Genomic DNA, 27,966 nt, shown 5'->3' on the forward strand with positions numbered 1-27,966 from the left:
ATGTCATGACGGTAGGAAACAGCCGTTTATAAACTGTTTTTGATACTGTCTTGGTTCACTGCAGTTTTAAGGAGAAAATACTCAACATTGGTGTTGACTGATAAATTTGCACATGGTTTGTCTTGAAGCATATTAAAAGCACCACATAGACATATAAACAACAATAAAAAACTTGATTTTCACCACAGGGGGTCTTTAACATTAAAGGGGTGGTTGATTATGATTTAACTTTTCTAACTGTAGTTAGCATGTAATGTTGCTGTTTGAGAATAAACAACATCTGCAAAGTCACGATGCTCAAAGTTCAAAGCAAAGGGAGATATTTGCTTTTAAAGAAATTGTTTTTTAAGGACTACAACACACGGCTGGTAGGGACTACACGACATTCCTCCCAGGTTAGTGACATCACCAACCCTAAAATTTACATAAACCCCGCCCCCGGGAACGCGATATATAGATTATCATGACAGAATATGCTAATCAATGACTAGACAAGATCTACACATAAGCTACATAAATTCATCAACTAAGCATACAGAAATGTCCTGTTGCTTCTACATGTTGTCACTTCTTCTTGAGTCTCTCCATCTTTGTCGGACTCCAGTTTGAACATAAAAGGCTAAAAGTTTTTGAAATTTTCAGGACACAAGCTGTTGAAGCTCCGCCCTCTGTGCCAGGAGCAGCAGCTCATTTGCATTTAAAGGGACAGACACAAAAACGGTGTGTTTTTGCCAAGGGGCAACATTCTGATCTGAAAAATGAAGCCTACCCGGAAGTGCGAAAAACTGCAATACATCGAAAATCCGCTAGGGGAAGGTCCCAAAAGGGAGCAAATGTCCATAGCCCCCATGTTAAAATGTCCGTCTTCACAGCATAAAATCATGTTTTTACAGGTTGGTCCCATGGACTTTTATTGGATTTTTCGATAGGTTCCGAGTGCCTGACAACGGCGAGGGTAGTGAATTTTTTTCTAACTCGTTAGTTTAGATAGTATTTAGATATAAAATGTATGACAATAAGGGCGTGGTTAACTTTGATTGACAGCTTGATTGACAGCTGAAAGGCAGCGCCACGGAGAATGACAACATACGAAGCGCCATTTTTTAATACAGTTGACATATAATACTACTGTTTCTGTATCATGAAATGTAGTTTTAAGAGTTTTTCAGGCGAGAATGTAGTTGTTTAAAGCTCAAATCTGTGGTTTATTTATAAAGATTTATGAAAATTGTATCCAGTTGTGAGATCCAGCGATGACCGGGCGCTCTGCGCGATGTACCCCGCCTGGAGCAGCCTTTCATCGGCTAGACGTTTTGAGGTTTGCCGCGGACTCTGGCGTCTCTGTAGTGGTTAAACATGAGATATAATTCGTCTTATCTATATCTAACGGGCGATTTTTGGTCTCGTGAATCTATAATTTGTTCCCTGGGCAATCGCTTTGGCTGAGGGGAAGTTTCATAACTTTATAAGCTATATTTAACTTGTACCGTTGTATGGTTAGACTAGATCGAGCGCATGACTTTTTATGTTTGACTGAATTGTTTGCTTTATTTGTATAGCTTCTTGTAACTTTACCTTTTACTTATACTTTTATAATAGCTAATATTGATAAAACTGAAATTTAACAAAAAGAGACTGGGTTGAGTTTTGTCATTTTAAATTTTAATACAACGAAGATAATCTGTAATGTTGTTTACTGCAACATCTGTTGTTTAGTACAAATGCACATATTGCCTGGACCATATTAAAATGTTTAATATTTTTATATTATATTTAAAACGAAAAGAGGCAGGTTTGTGTTTTATATTTCGTTTTGTTATAAATAGGCAAACGTTATGTGCAGTGAATATAATCAATACGCGTTGCCTGAACCACATTTGTGTGGCTATAATGTTTAAGATTTTTTTAAATGAAAACGAAAAGAGTTAGTATGGTGTTTTATAACATATTTCGTTGCCTAAAATATACACAGAGATAACCGGAGTAGCAGAGCGAGCTGAGTGACGCGCGCTGCGTCAGAAGGTGGGCGGGGTTAGGGTTTCCCAAGATTTTCCAAGATGGCGCCGCCCATACCCCCCATAAACGGCTTCAACCCCGTTCTTCAGAAAGTCTATGGGTGACGTCACAGACGCTTTGTCCATATTTTTTACAGTCTATGGTTTTTGCTCACCCTCAAAAAGTGACAATTTTAACATGCTATATAAAATATCTGTGGGGTATTTTGAGCTAAAACTTCACATACACACTCTGGGGACATCAAAGACTTATTTTACATCTTGTGAAAAGGGCATTATACCACCCAGATTATCAGTAAACAATGAGGTAAGTTTGGTCTGTTTCTCACTCAAAGCTACCATAGGGATTTAGAAGGCATGGAATTTAGAGAATAAGTCATAATGACCACTTTTATGGTGATTTTGTGACTTATGAAGTAGCTCCAGTCTCTAGATCAGCAACCAGTACATTACTTCAAGATTCCTCTTTTAATGTTCCACAAAAATGAAAATCATGTCAATAATATCAGCTTAGCCACACAGACCTGCTCTATTTACAGTTCACAAATCAGGAAGTGTGGCATTAATAATGCCTTCTAGAGGGAAGTAGACCCTCTGTAAACTCTTCAGCTGGCATCAAAACTCAAACACAACAAACCAAGGCAGATCACAGGCTCTTTATGAGAGGCCACGCATTAAAAATTCAGAGGCTGCACAAGTGCAGGAAACGGGTTGGATAAGATACTGTTCCGTATACAGGAAGGACCTCTGTGAATATCATGTTCAACTGATCTCTAAAGTAGACTGAGACATCATTTCTATTTCATTTATGTCGTTGTCATACACACTTTTCTCCTGCCAGAAGCACAGAACATGTTCACCACACAACAGCAGAAGCTGATTGGTGATGCAATGGTAAAAATAGAAAAAAAGGCAACAACAGCTGATTGCTATGGCAACGAAGAGGCGGGCATCTGTTAGTTCATAATGTACCAAAAATGCAGCTGTTTTAACAGCCAAAAAAGCAAAACACCAGAACCACCAAATTGTTGGTTGTGTATATATATATATATATATATATATATATATATATATATATATATATATATATATATATATATATATATATTGTAAAACAGGCAAATTCCTCTCTAAAATGCTTTCACTGTAAACTAAGTTGGAGCAAGAAATACAGTGCACTTTATTGCATCAGATTAGATATAGGTTAGTTTGCTCACAACAGATTAAGTCCAGGGGCCCGTACCATAATGGTAGTTAAACAAACTCAGGTTTACAGGATTACTTTTGAGTTGATTAAACCAACCCAATCAGGCTTTGTTGGTACCATGATGCTGATCATTAACTTTCTTCGCAAATAGCTCGAGTTCACGGAGCACATGAAATTGTGACATCAGTAGCGAACAGCCAATCAAAAGCTTTGAAACATATATACAGTGCTGGTCAGAATTATTTGCATTGTTTATTGAAAAATAAATCTTTGCTCACAGCTGATTGGTCCCATTTTGGTTTGAGATCTCTTACCTAGAACATAACCTTTCCAGGAGGGTTAGCCATGTTTAAGTTACTATGCTTAAGTTACTATGGTATTACGTATTAAGACATGTTATAAGTGGGAGTGTTTTACTTGTGCTCTGCTTTGTTCTGTTTGTTTTCTTTCTCTCAAACTCTGCTAAAGACTATCAGGTGGAGTTCAATCAATTGTTGATTTCATTGATGAACATAGCTAAAAGTCACTTTCATGGTGCCTGAAACCCAGGGATGGCACAAACTAATCTGAAACATACCTGGCTATCCACCTAAATTGGGTTCATGGTATAGGCCCCAGTTTTGATTTGCAATGTCTTACCCAGAATAAAACCTGCTCCAGAGCAGGTTAGCCGTGTAGTGTAAGATAACATGGCAAAGAACCCAGACCAACTTCTTGAACTCGAAAAACCAGAGTTTTCTCAAACTTAACTGGGTAGCCACTGAAACCAGCTTTGTAAAAAAAGGCCACAGGGGTTTGAACCTACATTCAATTACCAGACCAAATCTTCAAATACTAAGCCACACCTCTCCAACCCTGTGATGGTACTGAGTGGTGATGGTTCTAAGGAAATAGTTTTGAAAATCACTCACCTGGTAGAAGTTTTGCTTCTAGTTTCTTGATGGGAAGTTGAGGACTTTTCTTTGAATCAGTCTGTGAAACATTAAGAACACTTAAAATCACGTAACCACTTAAAAAAAATTGAGAGAAAATCCTCACTAGATCTTTACTCTGACATTTTTCTCCTCATCATAGATGGAATCTCAACACATTTAATGAGCCATTTCATCTGAACATCAAAATGTGTCACATTTAGTCAGTCAAAATGGTTAATTGATCAAATTATGTGTCTCTGGAAAATAGTGAATTGTGACATTGCATTATATTGAATATCAAAGGGTTTGTGTCAATTTGTTAATGGGGAATTTGTGGACACTTCATATTTTTAGAATTGTTGAGTACTTTAGAAACTTTTTGGTAACAATTTATTGGGTGACGTAGTTACACGTTACTACATTTATTTACTATAGTAATAAAAGTAAATTATGCATAATCATACATAAACCCTAACCGCAACTCTGGTAAGTGCATGTAGTTCATTAATATTACTTAGTAGTTGGGTACAATGTAACTACGTCACCTTAAAATAAAGTGAAACCAACTTTTCTTAATCTGAAAAGATAAAAGTAAGATGTCTCCCTGTAAAGTTAGGGTTAGGATTGGGGTTTGATTTAGGGTTAATTGCATGTAATAGGTAGGTATTACTACAGTAACTACATGTAACAAGACACTGTAAAATAATGTTACCATAATTCAATATTTCAATGTAAATTATGGGGTTATTATTCAATAATTCCATTAGTTAGATGAACATTTCAAACACCTCGCTACTCTCGTTTTCCTTACTAACACACTGGCTGATGCATCGTCCAGCACATGCTAAATTTAGCCTATATGATACAATTTAAAAGTAAATCCACATTGTTCTTAAATGAGGTATCTTCACCCATTTTATTCTACATGTCTGAAAACACGGTAGTGCCGTGGTCCTTTTGGATACTAACTAAATAACAAAGTGAACAGCACTGTGAACAGCTGACACCTGGGTTACGGAGTTATCAAACCAAGTGAAGACTTAACTACAGTATGAGGTTACCAGTCGTCCAGATGTCAAACATATGTGGTGACAGTTTTCACAATAGATTAATAAATAACATTAATGACTCTGTCTTTAGCTGCTAGTCGTTAGCATGCTAGTGTCTCACTCACCTGAAGTGGAGGAAGATAAGACTTAAAAGTAGGCTTCGTTTGTTTACCGGAGAACATAATTTAAACCGGACGATTTCACAAAAATGCGACCTGTAAATCCATATAAGAGCGTTTTAAAACTCTTAAAATGTAAGCCAAACTGTTTTGGGTTACTTCAGACTTTTAAATCCAGGGCTTCTTCAGCAGCTGATGTGTTTACATGCATCATTTCCATAAATGCAAAAGCAGTTTTTAATCTCAGTTGTGCATGCAGTAATATCTCAGCTGGATCTGGTCTGTCCCGCTGAAGTCTCTTCGTTAGCGGCTGTCAAACTCAAACTTTTGCTGCTTTAATTTCCCACTCTAAACATTCACGTCATGCTCGGTCTTCTTGGTTCAACAGTTTGAGTGTGTGTGAGTCCTGTGGTGGTGTGCAGACGGGCTCAGTCCTATAATTCACCGTCCGTTTTCAGTTCAGCCATGTTTATTAAAGGCGAAATGGGGAGGTGCAGCGTGCTTGAGCTCTGGACCACAAAAAAACAGGAGGAGTGAGCTATGGCGAGCCCTCTGGACCATTGGAGCGTTCTCTTTTTAAATATTCAAATTATCCATAACATTAGAAAAAAATATATTTACATTAACACATTTATTTGAGTGAATATGTAAACTTTGAGGTGGAATTTAGCCTACTAGAAATTTATATTTTCGAATGCAGAGAACACATTTACTATTATTTCAAAATCCCACTATTTAAATGATTCGCAATTGCAATGTCGAAAACAGCATGCATGAATAGATAGTTTTCATATTGTGCATATTTTGGCTTGAGTGTAATAGTGTACTCTTAGCGCCATCTGCTGGGATGATCTGAATGCTGCACGCACAGTCTCTATAATGCCACAGAGTTTGACTTCCAGCTCCCCCTTCCTGAACGTCATGTTGAGCTTGACCTAGTCCAGCTCCAGCTCTGTGGATCTTATGGGTGGAGGGATAGAGTTATGGGGTAGGGTTAGACTAGAGCAGGGGTGTTCAAACTCAGTCCTGGAGGGCCACTGTCCTGCAGAGTTTAGCTCTAACGTGCCTCAACACACCTGCCTGGAAGTTTCTAGTATGCATGCCTAAGGACTTGATTAGCTGGTTCAGGTGTGTTTATATTGTAAAATATAAGGCTATTACAATTTAAATTTTCTGTTTTCTATTTTTTGTATATTTTAAAAATTTCAGCAGCCATTACCCCAGGCTTCAGTGTCACATGAATCATGATTCATGATCCTATAGAAATCATTATCATTCTTTCTAAAATCATGATATCATGTATCCAGAGATATTGTCAAAACAAGCATCAGCTATCAATATTAAGGTGATTGAGCATTTCCAATGTATGTATTAAATTATTATTAGTATTATTGTATTATTAGGGAATGCCTACTTTTATTATTAAATTGATGGGCTATTATAATTAATTTGCCACGCAATAATTTCAAATATCCTGTGAGGATAATAAAAGATTACATACCTCCTCATTGAAAATTGTCTAAAAACATTTAGGTCATATAATTAAAATTATTAACAGTTTATAATATTTACGAACACTGCAATACTTAGTTTCAAAAACAGTTTGTTTAACATGGACATTGTTTAACAAATTAAAGGGGCACGGTAGCTATCGCAGGTGGCTTGGAAGACGTGGGTAATATGGTTTATCCATTTTGCAACACAAACTGGAGGTAAGCAACAGTAATTTGTAGCTAGTTTGATAGCTACAGAAATTAAGATCTCCCTCTTTTCATTTTCTTTCTTGCTGCAGATGAAACGGTTAAACTTCTGTTTTCGCGCAGGCGCAGTGAGGGAAAAAACACTGAGTTTAGGGCAATCGGGTCATGAGGAGCGACCAAAATTTCTGACATGCTAGAAATTCTTCCGACCATTCGATTGCCGGTCGTGAGAGGTTTATCGCCTCTCGTTTCCCCCTGTACACTGAACACTGCACGAAAATCGCACAGTGCGTGTATGTATGCCCGCCTTAATAGTTCATTGCAGTGATGTAGTCATTTATTTTACGCAGCCACACTGCGCATATAGGACACGCTTTAATACGCCTGAAATCATCTGGTGGGATTCCCTTCGGAATGACGCGCTGCGCTGCGCGGCGCTCCTATTGGCCAAAGGCAACGCACGAAATTCTCCATTTATGGGTTGTTTGCCTCTTTGATTCCGTCAAGCAGCAGCAGCCACAAAGTTTAACTTTGTATTGTAGAGCAGACGCTCACTGCAGTTCAGTCAGCCAGTGCGCTCGAGTTTACCGGTGCGGTGTACACTAGTATGGAGCGGCGACACTGGTCCTGAGGAGACATTAAACAGCACGAGAGGCCAAACAAGACAGTGACATCACACCGAGAATTTCAAGAGGTTTATTTTAATTTAATAAACAGTTACAAAACGGATTATAAAAGAAGATCGGCTGCGCTGTGATAAACGAATAAAAAATGGTGAGTGAAAATGTATTTCTCATCACAGTCGCCTATCGTCTACAGAGATAAACACAAGGGATATAGGCTTCTGCTTCCAGCATCCTTATCAAAATGCAGAATGCTGATGCTTGGTGTTATTATTTTCAACTTTTTTCTATAGTCTCATCCCTATGGATGTGACCATTAACGAAATCTTATAGGCTACTAATATATGTAGCCTACATGGCATAATAAATGCTTAAAATTCAGATAAAAAGCTTTTCACTGTGATCAAAACAAGTACAAACTTCTACTAAACGTTTTTTTTCTTCTTTTTTCTTTTTTCATTTTAGTGGAATTACAGATATTTAAATATAGACCTATCAGGGATTTGTAAATGTACATGCACCTTATGCACATTTTAAGATTCGTTTTTTATTCTATTGCCACGTTATTATTATGAACATATCATGAAGGTGGTGTCTGGTCTACTGGACAAACACCCTCAGTTGTGTGTCATATTCAGCTATTGTTTGCCCTGCATCTCTTGTTCACTTGGACAGAAACAGCCTCCCTGTCCCAGCCCTCCTGAACAGGTTGTAGCTATTTATACTGGTCCCGGTTACAACCCAGTTTCTCGTCTTATGTTTTTTATTTCTTGGCACTGTGAGTTTATTGAGGCTTCAGACATGCTTGAATCGATATAGATCACTATCGTGTTTCCACTTTCTCAGATCAGTGTGGCAGTTACACACATTGTAGTATTTTGATCTTCACTCATTATTAACGTAGCCTATTCTTTCATGTCATCCTGACTTAGTGATACGTAATAGTGGAAAACTGCACGTTACACACATTAGTGTCCATGGTTACAGCACACTATGCAGATAAATGTAGTCGCATGTGAAACTCACTTCCGTACTCATGCCCATAAGGATGGGTTGGGTTCTGCTTTGAATAAGTGTGTGTGCTTATTCGTGTGTCCACAATGAGACTGTTTCCTCTTGTTTTGGTGGAAAACGACACCGTTTTTCATAGCTCCTCAAGCAATATGTTACGCTTGATTGTTTTCGGCTTTGTGTGATCCCAGATCCCATGGCAAGATGCTTTCACAGACCCTGCTTGTCTCACATTCAGTGTCCTTTTCGGGCCTGTCAGCTGGTAAAGAACTGGTACAGATCAGGTGAAAAACTAGTAAATCCAGTTCAGCCATCTCTTCAGCGCACACGGAGACATTCTCTGCAAGCCATGTAACCGGTAGAACTAGTTTTCCCTTGGGCTTTGCACATATGGGACAAACCTTTTCTGTATAGTCTCTGTGCTGTCTCTGGTATTTAGTATTACAATATTATAATTCGGTCTTCATAAAGCATTTTCATGCAAAGAAAAGGATACTTGTGGTTGGCTGTGCTCATGTGGTCACAATTTTACAGATACTTATAAGTGGTCCATTAAGATGTTCTGACAGCTTCTATAAATGAGGCTAAAACCAACAGTGATTAGTGTGTACAAGCATTATTCTTTAATGTTATCCTGCTTGTGAATTCTCCACCCATTTCTAATGTCACATATTATGCCAAACTCGGTATGACCTACAGGCATCTATACTTGCCTATATAGATGTGTGTGTGTGTGTGTGTGTGTGTGTGTGTGTGTGTGTGTGTGTGTGTGTGTGTGTGTGTGTGTGTGTGTGTGTGTGTGTGTGTGTGTGTGTGTGTGTGTGTGTGTGTGTGTGTGTGTGTGTGTGTGTGTGTGTGTGTGTGTGTGTGTGTGTGTGTGTGTAATTAATAGGTGGAGTTTTGAGCTGTATTTGTTTTGACTGCAGTTTTACGTCAGTGTCCTTTTATGAGTTTACTCATTTTGGTAACAAAGTTTGTCAGAACTACTCATTTTACTCATTACTCATGAGTCGACTCTACTCATGACAGCTGAAAGGATATGGAATGATTTCCTAAAACTGAACCAGTGGTTAATGTATGTTACACAACATTACCTAATTTTATGATGTATACCAGCTGTTAAAGAGCAGTTTAGGTTAGATTTTGTAATATGTCACTCAGTTACCTATACATGCCTGATCTACTGTATTTAGAAAAATAATTCAAAAAGCTTTGTGTGTAGTATTTTTAGGACATTTTTGCCCATATTGCCCACGATCAGGCTGAACACAAGGCCACAAAAGAAAGATACAATTGTTCTTGTTTCCTCTCCAGTGTCTATCTGGGTCCCGTTTGCTTGTCTCCATGTTTCAGAAGTTGCTTTACAGGTTAAGCTGTAGTAGCATGGTAGCTTGATTCACTTTCTTTTTTCCTCCTCTGCACTATCTCCTCTTGTCCTCTTTCTTTCTCTGCCAGATCCTGAATAGTAGGTCAGTATGGCAGCATATGTTTTGCATTAAGAGCTGCAGAGGGGCGGTACATGCTGAGTAACATCCCCCTATTCAAAGCATCTATGTCACACCGCCACAGGATTGCTGAGGAATCCAGACTCTTTCTGGAAGAGTCAGCAGCCCTCACCTAAACAAGAGAAAAATCTAGCAGGATGGCTGACATCTGTGGTCCCCATAAGTCAGTCCTTTCATTTAGGGGGGTTATTTTTGTACATGAACATATTACAGTCATGGAAATGAATATCCCTCAATATCAGCTGGCCTCTTTGATGCTCTTTTATTGTTGGTTCTGAACTACACTTAACTGAGATTGTTAAAAACATCCAATTCAGAACTTCACTCCCAGTAGTTTAGATATAAAAGATAATATCCACTGATGTGTTCAAGTTAAGATTTATATGGTTTGTTTACTGAACAAGTTGAAAAGGATGAAGGAAAACATCAGTTAGCCTGAAATAAACCCTTAATTGAAAAATCTCTATTGACCTTTTCTTTGTGATGTGCACCATTATGTTGATTAACATATTTGCCCTTCTTTTTTTGTGGTGACTCTTTGAATGGTGGTTTCTATTGACTTCAGCCCTGTTAAATGTGAAGTGAAGCCACTTTCTTGAGCTCATGAAAGTAATTTTGTTGAACTCTAGTGCCTCATCACCTACAAGCCTTCCACATACAGGGGCGCCTCTGTAGAATTTGTGATCATGTTCCAGGAGGGATGTTCACCGTCAGGCCCTCTCTTTGATCAGTGCCCTTGGAATCATCCTAACCTTCCCCCATATTGCAGCGCCCCTATCCACATACTGTTCAAAAAAGTGTAGGGTCAGTGGGTCTCATTCACTAATAATTCGTATTTATATGAACTTCTCACCAAAACTTTCGGCCTAATTCACAATAAGTGTGTATGCGCATTAATTTGTTCTTAACCTCGTTCTAATGTTTATGAATTTAAGTATTCTAAATGAGCGACTGCGTGGCCGAGGTCAGTAGTTTACATAAAAAACACCAAAATCATTTCTATATAAGCGCATTCCGCACACCCTATTTCTTTTGTCACACTCAGCAAAGAATGACACTATCTAAAGACGCATTCTTGTCTGAGAGCACGCGCAGCAAGATCTTCCAAGCAATGCCAAGAGTGCCATCCTCAAAACAAGTTCAAACGCAATAAACACCTTTTATACAGACATTACAGACCTATGATTAGCCAGCAGTGTATCTGCTTCTTTTTACAGCTTAGGCTATAAAGCACCTTTTCTTACTCTCTTACTGAGTATTAAGCAGCACAACTGTTTTCAGCATTTTCAAATCAAGAAATGTTTCTTGATCACCGAATCAGAATATTAGAATGATTTTTGAAGGATCACGTGACACTGAAGACTGGAGTAATTTCTAAATATTACATTTTATTGGTAAAAGCAGTTTAGAAAGACCAAAAACAATGCTTCATAGGTGAAGAGGAGAAAGAATGAGCGCTTTAATGCTTTAATCAATCTGGATATGGGTGCTATAACCACTAGGCCACGGCTTTAAAGGAACACGCCGACTTTTTGGGACTTTAGCTTATTCACCGTATCCCCCCGAGTTAGATAAGTCCATGCATACCCTTTTCATCTCCGTGCGTGCCGTAACTCTGTCTGACGCACCCACCGCTAGCCTAGCTTAGCACAAAGACTGGAGGTAAATGGCTCCAACTAGCATACTGCTCCCAATAAGTGACAAAATAACGCCAACATTTTCCTATTTACATGTTGTCATTTGTATAGTCACAGTGTGTACAAATAACAAGGTCACATGAGACACAGCCATCTTCTTACCGTACACATACTGGGAGCTATATTCTCAGAAGGCGAAGCACTGCTAATTCTGCGGAGTGTTACGGGATGCACAGAGATGAAAAGAGTATGGACTTATCTAACTCTGGGGGATACGGTGAATAAGCTAAAGTCCCAAAAAGTCAGCGTGCCTCTCCTGTTTCTCTCATCTGAATTAGTCTCTTATGTGGGTTCACTGGTACCGACTTCTGAAAGCAGGTCAAGGGGACTGGTGAAAACATGATATCAAATATTGTTCAGTTTTGAGGGTGGATAAACTTGTGTGCCTCATAAACAGACAGAATGCAAGCAGAACAGTCTCTAGTTAATAATATACAGTATGTGCAAATTCATGGCTGATGTTTGCTTACTGATAGAACAGCTCATAATTTGTTTAAACTGCAATAAAAGCCATAATGTTTGAAACGGATATTTAGTATCTTAGTTGGATATTGTAGAATTAGATTTGTACTACATTTTCTTGTTTGTGAAGAAATAGTAGAAAACAGCAGCAAGTTATGAGCTGGTGTTTCTGTGTTTCTGTCTGCTGTATAGTTTCTGTTGAGGTGACCGTGGGCTGACTAAGCTGTGTTTACTCCGCAAACTCAACTCAGGGCTACAGAATGACTTGTGTTCAAATATTCTCACATGCCTTAGAGATAAATGCAAGTGAGAACATTACAGGCAAGGTCATAACAGTGCTCTGTTTAAAAGAGGATTTATATATATATATAAAAAAAAAAGTAAGGTTATTATTTCATATTGCCAGTCTCTTTCCTGGCATACACTTAAGTAAAGGTTGGTGTCTATGGTGCCATGAAAAACCTTCACTCTTAAAATGTTGGTTCCCCAAACAACCTTTCATTGAACAGTTCTTAAAATAACAATTTTTTTCTTGGTGTTAAGAACATTTTAATAATATAAAGAACCATTTTCCACTATAAGAAACCATTTGTGCAATGGAAAGGTTCCATGGATGTTAAAGGTTCTTTATGGAACGATAGATGTCATTAAATAATCATTATTTTTAATGGTTTTAGTGGAACCTTTCCATTGCACAAAAGGTTGTTTATAGTGGCAAAATGTTCTACAGAAAAACAGTTCTGTTAAGATCTGTTCCCTGGCAGGTTCCTTGGAGAACCAAAATGTTTTCTTCTATGGCATTACTGCGAAAAACCCCTTTTGGAACCTTTATTTTTTAAAAGTACAAGTACAAACGTTATGAGGAAGACCGTACTTTTAAAAAAAGTATTAAATATTCACACGCTTCACCTTCGTGTTATGCATTTCTGGCTCAAATGTCACTGCTTTCCTCAAACCGGTCAGTTTTAGCTCAACAGTGTCTCTGTTTATCTGTAAAACTGACCTTACCTTTGAACCCATGTTTCTCTTTTTCCTCCAGCACAGCCTGTGACATACAGTATTTGTTCACTGACATGATCAGTCTCAGTCTGTATCCTAGTCATGTATTTGCATATGCTTTATTATGGGAAACTGCTCTGAAATTCAGTTGACTAAGACATCTAAATGTCCTGGCTCAAATACACAATCTGAGATTCACGAATATTCACAAATATTTCACATTGATAACAGTGCATAGCTGCTGTCAAAATATATAGTAGAGTTGTAATTGACAACACATTGGGATAGTCAAGTTTAAAGGAATAGTGAGTTTAAAGATTTGAATATAGACTGAATAAAGATTTTGGCTGACCACTTGAATGACTATAATTGGCCAAGATAAGATTTTTCAAAGCTTTATGCTGACGAGTGATGCGATGCTGCAGCAGCCAATGGGAATGCAGACAGTGACATGCTGCCTAATGCTGTTGAATATTAAAGCTGAATAAAAAGGTAGAAACCATCAGATCTTCAGTGTGAACAGGACTTTAATCTGACCCATAACTGCCTCGGTCATCTCAATGTTTTCCACAGTGCATGAGGCCAACCATATTTATCCTGTGTCATTTCCCAGAGGAAGTATGATTTACAAAGCTCTTCTTTCATATGAGGGCCAATCAGCCATTGCCAGATAAAGCTGTTGCTAGTATTGTTTTCTAGTCATTAGTTTTAGCTTATTTTCAGTGGTTAGCAGTTTGAATGATTCAAAAAAATCACTTCAACAATGCAAAGAATTATGGGAGAAAACTTGTCTCAATTGAATAAACACTCAGTGTTTCATTAATGTCAGGCAATGAGGGCCAGAACAATTGAAATAATTTCTGACTGTTTTGATGCTTTAAACAATGAAAAAATTGTATCCTCCTTGCTGAGTCTCTTGCTGAGCCTTTGAACTCTTTTGTCATTTTCAAAATGAGTTGAGAGATCAGACAGTTGAGCATGTGCGGTGCCTGATCCACATGTTTGGAGGAATGTAAATATGTGTGCTTTTGATAAACCTCTGAAAGAGCTATACACAAAAGCTAGAGGCATGTATTTGGGTGACCATTCACTTCAAAACCCCTTTGACTCAATTTGTCGGACCTTCATTACAGCACAATGTTATTAAGTAGGTCAGCATATGTGTTCAGCTTCTGTCCATCATAGACAAAATAAGTAAGAAATAGTTTTAAATAAAAATACATGCTTATTTTTGCAGTAAACCTATAGTGCAAACTTTATATTTCTGTATTCTGAATGCTGATTATAATATGCAAATGTGTTTTTCAGCACATTATATAATTCAGTTCATGCAAAGTAACAGGGTATAGCTGGGGGTATATAGATTTAGTCAGAACAATGAGTCACTATATTGTTTTATGTTTTGTAAGTTTTAAAAATGATTTATTTGAATATTTTGGTGAAGTCGTTCCTTGACCAGAACAAACAAATAACATAAAATGTTCTGAAGAGAGGGTAAGGTTTTTATGGAACTTTTTTTTAATAAGATGGCATGGACCTATAGTTCAAAATCATTTGGTGTTGGCATCGAAATATAACACTAAAAATGTATTTTTATAATCTTATTTTAGATTAAAACTGTAATTATATTATGTAATTGGTGAAGATGGAAATTGTCTGAATAATTTTTAAAATAATTATAAAAGATGGATAATGTTGATGTTTTGTGGTGTTATGCAAAAAATAAATCAACACATTCCCAAATTAATACATTAGTCTTAATTTTGATATAACATGTAATATAATGTAATAAAACATGTTTTATATAACACAACATGACCTGTTCCGCATCCTGAAACAGTATTGGACAATTATTTACATGAATGCAAAGGTACTTTCATTTAACCTCAGTAATTAAGTAAATTAAAGCTGTCTGACTATCAGAGTGATCGAGCTGTGTGCTTGGCAGCGGCACTAATGTGAGATCTCGGTTTGCTGTTTCTGATCAGAACCATTACTCAGTTGGAAACTGGGAGATTTCTTCTCGTCACTTGCCAGCTCCCATTTCCCGTTGGCTATGTGTAAGAGCCCCTGATCCGAAACATTCCTCTGCTGGTTCTGTTTACTCTTCCCTGAGTCTGCCATCGTGAGTAACTCGTGCACACAGGCCTGACCACAGCAAACCATCCCGCTGAGTCTCCCGGCCCATTTCACCCTGTTTATACAATTACGGTATGAGATCTGTACTGATATTAGATCAGTTTGAAAGGATGACGTTGACAAATACCAATGCCATAGACCTGTCTGACTGGCCCTTCCATACGGTTGTGCATTTAAATGCATTCTCCTCATTTTTATGTAGGTGTGCTCTAGGGTGTTGCAAAGTCAGGGCTCTTGATTCTTAAAGATCAGCTCAAAATAGACAGCAGCGAAATAGCTTGAGGTTACTTGAGCTTCACTGTTGTGTTTAATCAAGTTCCCACACATGCCTGACTTTGATTAATGACCTCATTACAGGCTTCACATGTGGGCTGGTAATATGGCCCCTATCTGTGGAAAATTTGTTTTGACGGGACAGTTTTATGAGGCAGAAGTTATTTATGCTACCGAACACTTGTAGTACGGTAGGCACCGTGAATACTGCTCTTAAAGGGATAGTTCAGCTAAAATATGAAAATGGTGTCATCATTTACTTACCTCAATGTTGTCCCAAAACTGTATGACATTTTATTTCTTCTGCGGAACATAAAAGATGTTTTGAAAGTAAACGAGGTTCAAACAACATTGCACCCTACTAAAACTTTGAGATATTTTTCAAAATATTCTCTTTTATGTTTCACCATAAGAAAGTCATACAGGTTTGGAATGACATGAGGGTGAGTAAGTGATGACAGAATGTTCAATTTTAGGTGATCTATCCCTTTAAGAGTTTGGTTCTTAAAGTAAATATTGATTCTTGTTGCAAGGTCCTTTGTGGAAAGACAAAACAGGTATGAAATTATTTTATTACTTGAATTTCTTGGTCAGCCTCCTCTGTGAGACACTCCTTTATTTTGAACCAAATGACGAGGTGGCATTTGTTTGTGTACACAAGAAGCTGCATGAAATGGTTATTATCTGCTTGTCTTTGTGTGGGATATCAAACACAGTAAAAGCCTTCCTGAGATATTCATCCTTGGAGAGATTGTACCTCTCTAAAAGGTACAAAGCACACCATATAACCATAAATCTGCCCCATGAACATAGCCATAGGCTTTTATTTATTCATTGGTGTGCATCTGGGAAGATCTATTGTCATGTATCTTTTAAAAGCAGACAATTAGAGGATCCATAAGGCATGACTGCTTCTAAGCAGAATATAAAGGTCGTCTTTAAAGCATGGGCATATATTACCAGTTCTCATAGTCAACTGAAATATTTGGCAACAAGATGACAAAAAAAATTATTTTATGTTTTTTGTAGTCAACTAATCAACTAGTAGATTGTCTCTAGTCTTAACAAGAAATGTTAAGAAATATTGAGAAATGCAAAAGTACATATGAAGTGATAGGATTTGTTGCATAGTTGGTTGTGGCAGGACAAGTGGCCACTGGCCAGTTTGCATGGCTTCAGTTTGCTTAAAGTAAACAGAATTAGATGATGTATAATCATGCTTTTCTTTGAGAATTTTTATAAATTTTTTTGGCCAGCATTTAAAAACTGGATATTTATAATTTATTCTGGAAAAACAAACCTTGTTAAAGAAGCATATGTATTTTGTCTAGCTACAGTTTACAATTCAAGACCACCCAAATGTACTGTCACATCCAAGGGAGAAAACTCCCTCCAAATGAATATTAATAATACACACTCTAAACTAAACTAATATCTTCTGATCAGCCATCACATTGTGCAGTTAGTTGAAGATTTTAGCAAAGGTCCATCTTAAAAGGAGTGTGGGATGCCAATCACAGATATTTATCATAGATATTTTTTTGGCAAGTGTATTGAACATGAATTGGAAATACAATGATTTGTATATATTGAACTGTCAGACTCAGGAGATGAGATGACTTCCTTGATCCCGAGTTTAAAAACGGCTGTCTGTATGATGATGATGCACCGTCACCTTGTCTCATTAGCTGCACTATTAGAATTTCAGCACTGTTTTTAGAATCCTAGTCTAAACATAATCCATCTCTATGTGTACTTCAGGGAAAATGATGGCGTTCCAGACTTCCCCATCAGACAGAATGTGCTACATTCTTTTCCACTGCCTTCAAAAGCAGGCAGAAATAATATGGCTGGGCTGAACTTGGCACAGAGTTTCCCGGCTGTAGCCAGACGCTTCAGAGCCACTCCTATCTCGGTTTACACAAACCCTCTGTGTTTGCTGTCTCTGGAGAGAGACGCTATAGTCAGCCCTGCCTTCATTGCCATTTCTTACCCAGAAACCTCTCTCTGCTCCTCTGGGTGTTCTCTCCAGCAATCTCCGTTACCCAGACCAACGCCCCTAGAGGTATTTTACTCCACGTCTAGTCACTGAGATTAATTACAGCTTGATTATGTAATGCTAGAAAACAAAATCCCTTTTCCAAATCACCAAAAATGTATGATGACTTATTTTGAATGTGTAACGTGTTTAAAGTTATTGCACACCTATATGATTAATCTAATCTCTGGGCTTGGTACTTTGCTTGAAACCTCACTGTAGTGTTACAGCATTGAGGTTTTTTTTTTCAGCAGTTGAGACTATTTGTGCCCTGAGTGTTTTCAGTCTGGATATGGATGGGCCTGTTTCTCTTCATCACATCGCAGTGAATTTACTAGCTTGTTGTGTCTGTGTCCAGGGTTTACAACCACTCAGAATGTAGGACAACCACCTTGAACCTAGTCCAGGCTGGGATTATTTCTGTCAAACATTTTCCAGGACCGCTTAAGATTGTAAAGGCTGTGTGAAGTGTCTACACTTTTACATTTTGGCCTGGGATACTCATCGGTATTGATTCCCTTCTGACATTGTTTAAAATCACCATTGGAGTCACATTCAAAGGGCTTGTAGTCAAACTTGTACGTTTTTTCTTTCATTATCATGCCAAAATTCAATTATAATGCATCAGATTGTCAATGGTTGTCTTTTGAGGAATTGATTGGATGGGATTTACTGTACTGGTAATGACCCAGGGGTCAGAAAGGACATATTTTATGTTGTTGTTAACATAGAGCATTGATGGAGAATTTAGACAGATGGTATCATATTTTGGGTTGCAGCCTGCAAGACTCACTAACTTTCTTGCAAAACTAAATAGCCTAATACATTGGCATAAGGACAAGTACAAATTACAGTCAGTGACTGGCTCCATGAACCATTTTCATATGTAAAAAAATTTGTTTATGGCCTTATTTTTCTTCAGAAGTTCTAAGGTCCTGTTTACACCTGGTATTAAAGGTGCAGTAGGACATCTGGGAAAAAACTTTAGCCTGATAGCACTAAAAGCATACGTCCCACCCTCCCTGCAAACCACCGTCCAAAGCCACTCCTCTTGAAAGCTTGAACACGCACAGCCCAGAAGACAACGATACTGCAATACATTGTGTCATTCACCGGTGAGAAAACTTTACAGTACAGTTAGTAACAATACTACAATACCAAACATAAACAAGTTCTTAAAGAATTATATGCTGCAAGTTTTCGGTTTGTTTAGCTAGCAAAACTTGTCAGTGTGTAATAATATTTCTTGCATGCCAGGGGTTCACCGATGAGAGTCTGGTTGTTGTTGCTGCTTGCCTGCCATTCTCGCTCTGTCTGCACAGCGTACGTGAACCGTACATGAAGCGTACGCGCTGATGACTTCTTATGTCTGTGTGAACAGCCTGCGCAGTGGTATGCAAACACACATTGTAGACATGTGCCGGTATTCGGTAATGCGATAAATCGCGGTAATGAATATGCACGATATTGTTATCGCGGGCACTTCAAAATACCGTGAAAAATAATAGATCAGAATTTATATTTATAGACTGCGCATTAGCTTATTTTCCATCAACCGCTTAAACCAACACTGCGTATATGCTGCGCGAAACACGTGCGCACTCTGATGTAAACAATCCCCACATGTAGAAGCACTGTGTGCATGCGGCGCAGTGCGCACTCTAGTCTAATGTAAACAATCCTCACAGGGAGAAGAAGCATGGCGGAAGGAGGAACGCTGCCGACGATTTATCCCCCTAAAAGCAGGGCTGCCAACTCATTCGCCGTGAGACTCACGCAATCGACACTTTTCACACGCTCTCGTGCCACACATCCATTTTCTCACGCAGAGAAAAATCGCGGAGCAAAGAGGACACTGACACCGACAGACTAGACAGAGCAGGTTACTTATGATATGAAAACAATTCTCAGCTCTCATGTTCTGTCCATTTTATTACGAAATTCAGACAATAAATACCGTTTTGGTGCTTGTAAATGTGACGTGACCGATCGCTGTAGCGCCTCAGTTCAAGTAAACCGATCATCTGTTACCTCTTATTTAAAGATACAGTACAACTTACCGAAAGGTATTTATGCCTCATAATATCATCAATCAGTGTTTTTCAGCCACGGAAATGTCAATAAAACTGCAGGTGAACAATTATGTCACAGAACGTTACATTTACCTCAGGAAAGCCATTTAATGACCAATGGCAGTTAGTTGACTAGAAAAAATAGCTAAATATGTGCACTATATTACATTTGTATTATATTTTTACTTGTGTCATAATTGTTATTGTAGCTGCCTGGTTTAAAAAAAAAGGTTGGACTCTTCGACTGATGATTCTCACACACTTTATTTGAATGTCCGTCATCACATACGATCACCGTTGGACACCATTGACTCGTTGAGAATCAACGTAAAAGCTTGTACAAAAGAAAACAAAATACCAAAATGAATAAACCTTGAAATAGACATACATCAAAACCACATAAGTAAAGATGAATGACTTAAACATACCTAAACATTATACAAAACAACCAACAATTAATCTTAATACAAAAAAATAAATCAAAACAAAACAAAGATAGTAGGAAGTCTATAACCGTACCTTGTTCTCCATTTAAACCAGGAGCTAAATCCTTTTAAACTCCTTGCAAACCGTAAACCTTTGATACCACAACCATGTACATCTGGGTCTCGTTCCATACTGAAATGTTTGGACCATATGCGCATTATATCCGCTCACGCGGGCAAACGTCAAAATAAAAGACCTCCGTTACCATAACACAAATGAAACCCAATATAAAAAAAAAAATTAGATACCATACAAAATAAATAAATTTAACGACTATATTATTTACATTTCAAACAGACAATATAACAGTCATTAACACTCCCACCAAATTATGAGTGCAAATCTCATACCAAAATGTACAAGCACGAATAATTTCCTTTTATCCCCATTTTTGCTTTTTTTTGTTGTTTTTCACCTTTTTCTATTTTTTTTGTTTTTTTTGTTTTTTGTTTTTTTTTACAACTCAACCAACATTAAAAATTCTAACCCATGAGTTAAATTAAAATGATACTCATTGACCTTTCAATATCTCAATGGGAAATGTTCGAATGAAGAACACTAATGTCCCTCCATTAGTAAAATTAATTTTTGCACTGGTCTTTCAATTATGGACGGTTTGTTAACACGCTTGCCTTTTGCATTAAGCTTTGGGTCGCCTAGACAAATCTTGGCTCTTCTCACAAGCCCGTCGTCACTAGAAATAATTTCCTTTATTCTGCCAAGCCTCCATTCGTTTCTAGGCATTTCCTCTTCTTTGATGATAACAAGGTCATCAACTTGAAGATTTCTCTTAGACACGTTCCACTTTTGTCGGGCGGCTATATTTGCAAGATACTCTTTGCGCCAGCGACTCCAAAATTGTTCCGCTAAATACTGCACATGTCTCCATCTTTTTCGTGCGAATACATCCTCCCTGACGAAATTTCCTGGTGGAGGCAAAGCAGTAGTCGATTTTAACGTAAGCAGATGATTAGGAGTGATTGGTGCTAGACTTTGAGGATCAGTCAGGCAATCAACAGTGAGCGGCCTATTATTCACAATAGCCATTGCTTCATACAAAAAAGCTCGTAAGGAGGAGTCATTTAACCTTCCCGGATGAAGTGCAAGAGTAGCATTTAGCACAGATCTGATTGTTCTAATTTGACGTTCCCACACGCCGCCAGCATGACTTGCATGCGGTGCATTCATGATAAAGTCGCACTGCTTCTCTGATAAGAAGGTTTTCACTCTTTCCACATCCATTTCCTCAAGTGCATTCTTTAACTCATTTTTTGCTCCCACAAAGTTACTTCCTTGATCGGACCTTAACTGCTGCACAGTGCCTCTTATGGCAATAAAACAACGTAGAGCATTGATGAAAGAATCCGCTGTCATATCAGTGAGCATCTCAATGTGTACAGCACGGGAACTGAAACAAGTAAAGAGAAGACCATACCGTTTATGAACACTTCTGCCCTGCTGGATAAGAAACGGGCCAAAACAATCCATGCCAGTATATGTAAACGGAGGCGATGGAACCACTCTCTCCATGGGGAGAGCCGCCATTTTCTGTTCTTCAACTGGTCGCCTGTGCTTTCTACAAACAATACAACTCTTAATACAGGATGTCACAATCTTGTTGATTCCTGGTATCCAAAAGCCATTAGATCTTATCTCATTTACAGTAAATCCTTTGCCTTGGTGCGCAACTTTATTGTGAAAGTGAGCAACAATCATTTCTGTGATCTGATGATTTCTTGGAATTATTATAGGATGTTTCACAGAATCTGGAAAGGTTGAGCGGCAAAGTCTACCTCCCACCCTGAGTAAACCGTCTTTATCCATGAAAGGGTCAAGAGAGTACAATGCACTCCGAGATGAGATATTTCTTCCACTCTTAATCACTTTCAGATCATCCTTGTAGGAAGTATCTTGCAGACATTTGATTATGTGAAGTTCTGCCTTTTGTCGCTCGGACACAGTACTGAGATGATTAGATTTGTCTTTGCTAGCTCTCCTTAGAAGACGAGCTACAGCTCTGATTGCTTTTGACCAAGAAGAAAACTTTGAAAGAAGGTCTATCAAGCTCAGATTCCTTGTGCAATCAGTATTCAAAGTACAACATATTTTTACCTCTGGATCTCCAAGCAGAAGTTCAGGAATAGGTTCTTCTGGTACAGACATTTCTTCATCCCACAAGAACTTAGGACCAGTGAACCAGTTTGAGGTGAGTAACTCCTTCGCTGTTAGACCTCTGGATGCATGATCAGCAGGGTTTCCCTCTGTTGGAACATATTTCCACTGCTGGGGAGTCGTACTGAGATGTATTCTTTGCACTCGATTGGCAACAAAAGTGTGAAATCTGCGTGCCTCATTACTTATATATCCCAATACTACTTTGGAGTCTGTCCAAAATGTCTCCTTGACAACAGCATAATCCAGTTCTCTCTTAAGCATACTGCTCACTTTAACAGAAACGACAGCAGCTGTTAACTCTAATCTGGGGATTGTTGTAACTTTAAGAGGTGCAACTCTTGATTTCCCGACAACCAGTGCACAGTGAGTAGCTCCATCCTCATTTTTAAGTCTCAAATATGAACATTGACCATATCCATGGACACAAGCATCAGAAAAGTGGTGCAATTCAATTTGAATAGCTCTTCCGAAACTAGAGGGTGCATATGTTCGTGGTACATCTATTTTCTGCAGATGGTTTAAATCTTGTCTCCATCGCTCCCACCTTAAATTCAGTTCATTTGATAGAGGGTCATCCCACCCACTGCCACGCTTGCATACATCCTGCAGTATCCCTTTTCCACTCAACAGCACGGGTGCAATAAGTCCCAGAGGATCATAAACGGAAGCAACAGTAGACAAGATGCCACGTCGAGTAACAGGTTGATCTTTTAACTGAACTTTAAACTTGAAACAGTCCGATTCTCTTTCCCATTGTATGCCAAGAGTTCTTTCCAGGGGTAACTCATCAAATGAAAGATCAACATTCTTCACATCAGAGATTCTTTCTGAGATGGGAATGCTATCCAGCACTACTTTACTGTTTGACACAAATTTGTGGAGCCGCAGGCCACCTATAGCACAAAGCTGCCGTGCCTCATCTGCAACTTTAACAGCTTCTTCAGCATTCTCCACACTGATCACTCCATCATCCACATAGAAATTTCTTCTCACAAACTGTGAACCTAGTGGATACAACTCGCTGTTTTCAGTTGCAAGATGTTTCAAGCCATAATTTGCACACCCTGAGGATGAGGTGGCACCAAAGAGATGAACCTTCATATGAAACTCACTTGCGGGCTGGTTGAGATTGCCATCTTTCCACCATAGGAAGCGCAGGAAGTCTCTATCAGATTCGTTGACATGAAACTGGTGGTACATTTTCTCTACATCACACATGAGTGCAACGGGATGTTGACGAAATCGAATTAAGATGCCAATTAGACTGTTTATCAGGTCGGGACCTTGAAGCAGGAAATCATTTAAAGAATACCCCTTATACCTGGCAGAGCAATCAAACACTACCCGCAATTTATCTGCCTTTTTTGGATGGAAGACACCGTGGTGCGGTATGTACCAGGTTTCTCCCTCCTTGCCGTTGTCACGTACTTCCTCCGCATCTCCTCTCTGCAAGATTTCATTCATGAATTCAGTATAACGTTTTTTATACGTCTCATCTTTAGTCATCTTTCTTTTGAGATGGTTGAGTCTGATAATGACACCTTGTTTATTGTTTGGTAAGTTAGGCCTCACTTTAAAAGGAAGTGGCATTTGGTAATGGCCATGAACATTCCTCTGTATACCTTCCTTTAATTTTTCGAGAAAAAGGACATCGTCCTGGGAAACCTTTGCACTCTCTTCTTCAGTATCTTTAAAATCACTCTCAAGGACACGAATGACATCACCTGGCGTGATAGAAGGGAGCTCCTTAACCGCAATGCGGTGACACAATCTACTGATTTCAGGTAGATCAAGGTGTGGTGAAGAACAACCTACTATGCTCCATCCTAAGTCTGTCCGAATGGCGTAGGGTTCATCATCTCCTCCTACTATTACTTCTCTGGGGATCATTGACCTTGAACAATTGTAACCTATTAAGAGAGCAACATCACAGTTCTGCAATGGAGGTATCCTGTCCGCAATGACGGTGAGATGATTCCAGTTTTTAGCGACTTCACAAGTTGGAACATGACTACGATTAGCTGGTATGCAGTCTTTGGTGTAAGCAGGTGGTAAATCAATATAATTACCAGATTCATATGCTCTCACTTGGAGTCCTGATACTCTCTCACTCTGCAGGATGGTATCTTTTCCAAGCATGGTGGTAAGCTTCAATTTTACTGGAAACGTTGTTGCCTGTAGAGCATCGCTCACTTCTCTGTCAATAAACGTAGTATCACTCTGAGAATCCAAAAGTGCATATATCAGTTTCTCACAACTTGGATTTTGTTTTACAGATACCCAGACAGGTACAATCATTGAAGTATAAGTATTTCGCTCTTCCACGTTTACACTCAAAGTCACTGCATTCATTGTACCATCAGGGTCACTTTGAGTCTGAACAGCAGAAGATAAAGTCTTTACCACTTTCACAAAGTTGTCGTTGTGTAAACTAGTTGGATGCTTCCTTTTACAGGTATTACAAGTGAGACGATAACGACACTCCTTTGCACTGTGACCAGACTTCAAGCATCCATAGCAAAGCCTCTTCTCTTGGATAAATTTCCGTCGCTCCTCCAATGGTTTACTGAGAAAGCTGAAACAATTGTCAAGTTGATGGTTATCTTTCTGGCAAAGCATACACAACATTTTATTCACTGGTTTGACAGCCTTTTGACTCTCGATGTTTGCGTGAGTAGTGAAAACTTTAACTCTGTTTCTTGTAGTTGTTTTCAGATTTGCCTTTTCAGTGACAGGTTCTGCAACGTGAAGGGCATGAAATGAGGTAACTGGGTTGCAAGCAATCTCTGCTTCAGTAGACACAAAAGCAGCAAATTCTTTAAAAGTGGGATACTCATGATTTCCAGAAAGAGATTGTGTGACTTGACGATTCCATCTGCCAATTGCCCAATCGGGTAATTTCAGCACAAGTTTCTGATTTTCTTGGTAGTCATTTAAAATTTTAAGGCCTTTGACATGTGGCATGGCACCTTGACATGCATTTAAAAAGTCAGAGAAGGTTTGAAGACCAATGGCATCCTTTTGATGAATTTTAGGCCAGCTTGCCAGCTTTTCTCTGAACGCTTTTTGTATCACGAATGGTTGGCCATAACGATCATTCAGTCTGCTCCACGCATCTTTATAGGCTTCATCATCTGTTCTGAAGAATGTTCCTTCCAAAGCTTTCCTAGCAGGACCACTCACATATTTCTTGAGGTAAAACATCTTATCAGCAGGAGAGACAGTTTTCTTGTCAATAAGTGCAGTAAAGGATTGCTTAAACTCAATGAAATGAATGGGGTCACCGACAAAAACAGGAGGCTCTGGCACTGGCAACTTACTCATGGTCAGGCCATCTTGAAATGCTTGAACAAGAAGCGGTATATCAGTTGCTGATGCTTTAACTCTCTCCCTTGTAGTTTCATGACACACTCTTTGAAACGTTTCTTGCCTTTTCACATTTGTTTGAGAGAAATCTGATTCTGATCCGTTTATACTGCTACAATCTTTGGACAAGTTAGTCTTTTCTTTCTCAACCTCTTGATTATAGACTTCCAGTTTAGCTTGAGCTGCTTTCAGATCCTTTTGTGCTTTAATCTGCTCTAGTTCCTTCAACTCGACGTCAAGAGCCCTTTTGTGTTGTTCTTCTAACTGCTTTATCTTTTCTTTTTGCTTTGATTCTTCTAGCAAAACATTATATGCAGCTTGCTTAGCTGCCACTTCTGCTGCAGCGTCTACACGTTTGGCTTCTAAGCTTGATACAACAGAGCGATGACTAGAGTAATTACTAGTTTTCTGACTAACTCGTGAAACCGTTGAACCAAAGATTGAATGGGCATATTGATGGTCTAATAAGGTACGAAGACGACTTCTCTCCCTTTCACCATCAAAATCTCCATCTAAACCTGTTATTCTTTCATAAATGATTTTAATGATGTCAGCTGTAACTGCTTCACAAGCATCCATTTTTCTCCTCATTTCAATAGCAGGTGATACACGCTCTCTAAAGTCTTTGTAAGCACTCAGAACTTTGTTTTTAGCCGCCTCCAAAGTATCAATCAAAATAGCTAATTGAGTCCCTAGTGCGTCTGATTTAAGATGCTCACGTGCACTACGAGCTTCTATTTTCCATTGATTATATAAAGATACAATCTTTTTCTCCTTCTTTGATAGCTCTTCTTGCTGATACGCTAACATTTTTTCAGTAGGGACATGCGTGCGCTTTGAATGGCGTGTACTCTCACTTTGAGTTTCTACATGATGGCTATCAGTTTGCCTATCTGCCTCCTTTGCACCTGCATCTGATTTTGACATTTTCAGTTCACCAAATTACATAACATTATTCACATTTAAAATTCAAATCAATTTGTTAAAGTATGTTCAGCAAGTTCACTTTAACCACATGTGCTGAAACATAACCCTTAAAAGTGAAACTCGTTTGATACACTTTAGTCCTTTAGTCCATTAATAGACGATCTACACGCGGCAATGTCCATTCAACCTTTAAATCAGACACGATAAATGAGAAAAGATTTCTCTTCAGAGTTCATTTCATATCTTTGTCTTTGGTACTCACTGCGATCCACCAAACAATTTGGAACAGTTCACTTCCCTTAATCAGTTCATTAAAATCGCTCCAACTGCTGCCCGTAGGTTTGTAGAGCCGTCCGCTTGAACTTCACTTGAAAAACTTGATCCATCCAGAAAACAGTCAATCACCTAGTCCACGACGAGCGCGCCGACATTAAAGTTCCTCCATCAACCACGGCGTTCCTTGAAGCAGTACAGCGGTTTGATGATGGCAAGCTTTTACTGTAGCTGCCTGGTTTAAAAAAAAAGGTTGGACTCTTCGACTGATGATTCTCACACACTTTATTTGAATGTCCGTCATCACATACGATCACCGTTGGACACCATTGACTCGTTGAGAATCAACGTAAAAGCTTGTACAAAAGAAAACAAAATACCAAAATGAATAAACCTTGAAATAGACATACATCAAAACCACATAAGTAAAGATGAATGACTTAAACATACCTAAACATTATACAAAACAACCAACAATTAATCTTAATACAAAAAAATAAATCAAAACAAAACAAAGATAGTAGGAAGTCTATAACCGTACCTTGTTCTCCATTTAAACCAGGAGCTAAATCCTTTTAAACTCCTTGCAAACCGTAAACCTTTGATACCACAACCATGTACATCTGGGTCTCGTTCCATACTGAAATGTTTGGACCATATGCGCATTATATCCGCTCACGCGGGCAAACGTCAAAATAAAAGACCTCCGTTACCATAACACAAATGAAACCCAATATAAAAAAAAAAATTAGATACCATACAAAATAAATAAATTTAACGACTATATTATTTACATTTCAAACAGACAATATAACAGTCATTAACAGTTATTATAATGAAAACCAAATTATATTTAATTTAATTTGTTAATTTTTAACCTTTAATAATACCAGCTGACAGGGCTCTCTGTATGTTT

The 27,966-nt window shown here is 38.4% G+C and overlaps 2 protein-coding genes and 1 long non-coding RNA gene across 6 annotated transcripts in view; 1 reads left to right on the plus strand and 2 right to left on the minus strand.

Moving 5' to 3' along the window:
- The window catches only part of mtmr10 (myotubularin related protein 10), a 32,397-nt gene extending 26,602 nt beyond the window's left edge, over nt 1-5,795 (minus strand). The window contains exons 1-2 of the mRNA XM_082156112.1: nt 5,311-5,795; nt 4,134-4,194 (exon numbers count right to left, since the gene is read on the minus strand). Of these exons, the coding sequence (XP_082012238.1) occupies nt 4,134-4,194; nt 5,311-5,367 (118 nt within the window). The 5' untranslated portion in view covers nt 5,368-5,795. The remainder of the gene's footprint in view (nt 1-4,133; nt 4,195-5,310) is intronic.
- Nucleotides 5,796-7,505: 1,710 nt separating this feature from the next.
- The window catches only part of myo1ea (myosin IEa), a 61,038-nt gene continuing 40,577 nt past the window's right edge, over nt 7,506-27,966 (plus strand). For 2 of the 4 annotated variants that reach the window (XM_082156030.1, XM_082156033.1), the window contains exon 1: nt 7,507-7,778. In XM_082156030.1, coding sequence (XP_082012156.1) covers nt 7,776-7,778 — 3 coding nt within the window. In that variant the 5' untranslated portion in view covers nt 7,507-7,775. Of the gene's footprint in view, nt 7,779-27,966 lie in introns of all 4 variants that reach the window. The other 2 variants (XM_082156032.1, XM_082156031.1) reach the window with 2 other exon arrangements.
- On the minus strand, nt 20,069-27,877 carry LOC309488152. The gene is made up of 2 exons (XR_014202044.1): nt 27,592-27,877; nt 20,069-27,406 (listed from the first exon to the last, which is right to left on the minus strand). It is a non-coding gene; the product is annotated as an uncharacterized lncRNA (long non-coding RNA).

The sequence above is a fragment of the Leuciscus leuciscus genome (genome assembly GCF_965113295.1).
Source record: "Leuciscus leuciscus genome assembly, chromosome: 2".
In the NCBI taxonomy this organism is placed as follows: Eukaryota; Metazoa; Chordata; class Actinopteri; order Cypriniformes; family Leuciscidae; genus Leuciscus; species Leuciscus leuciscus.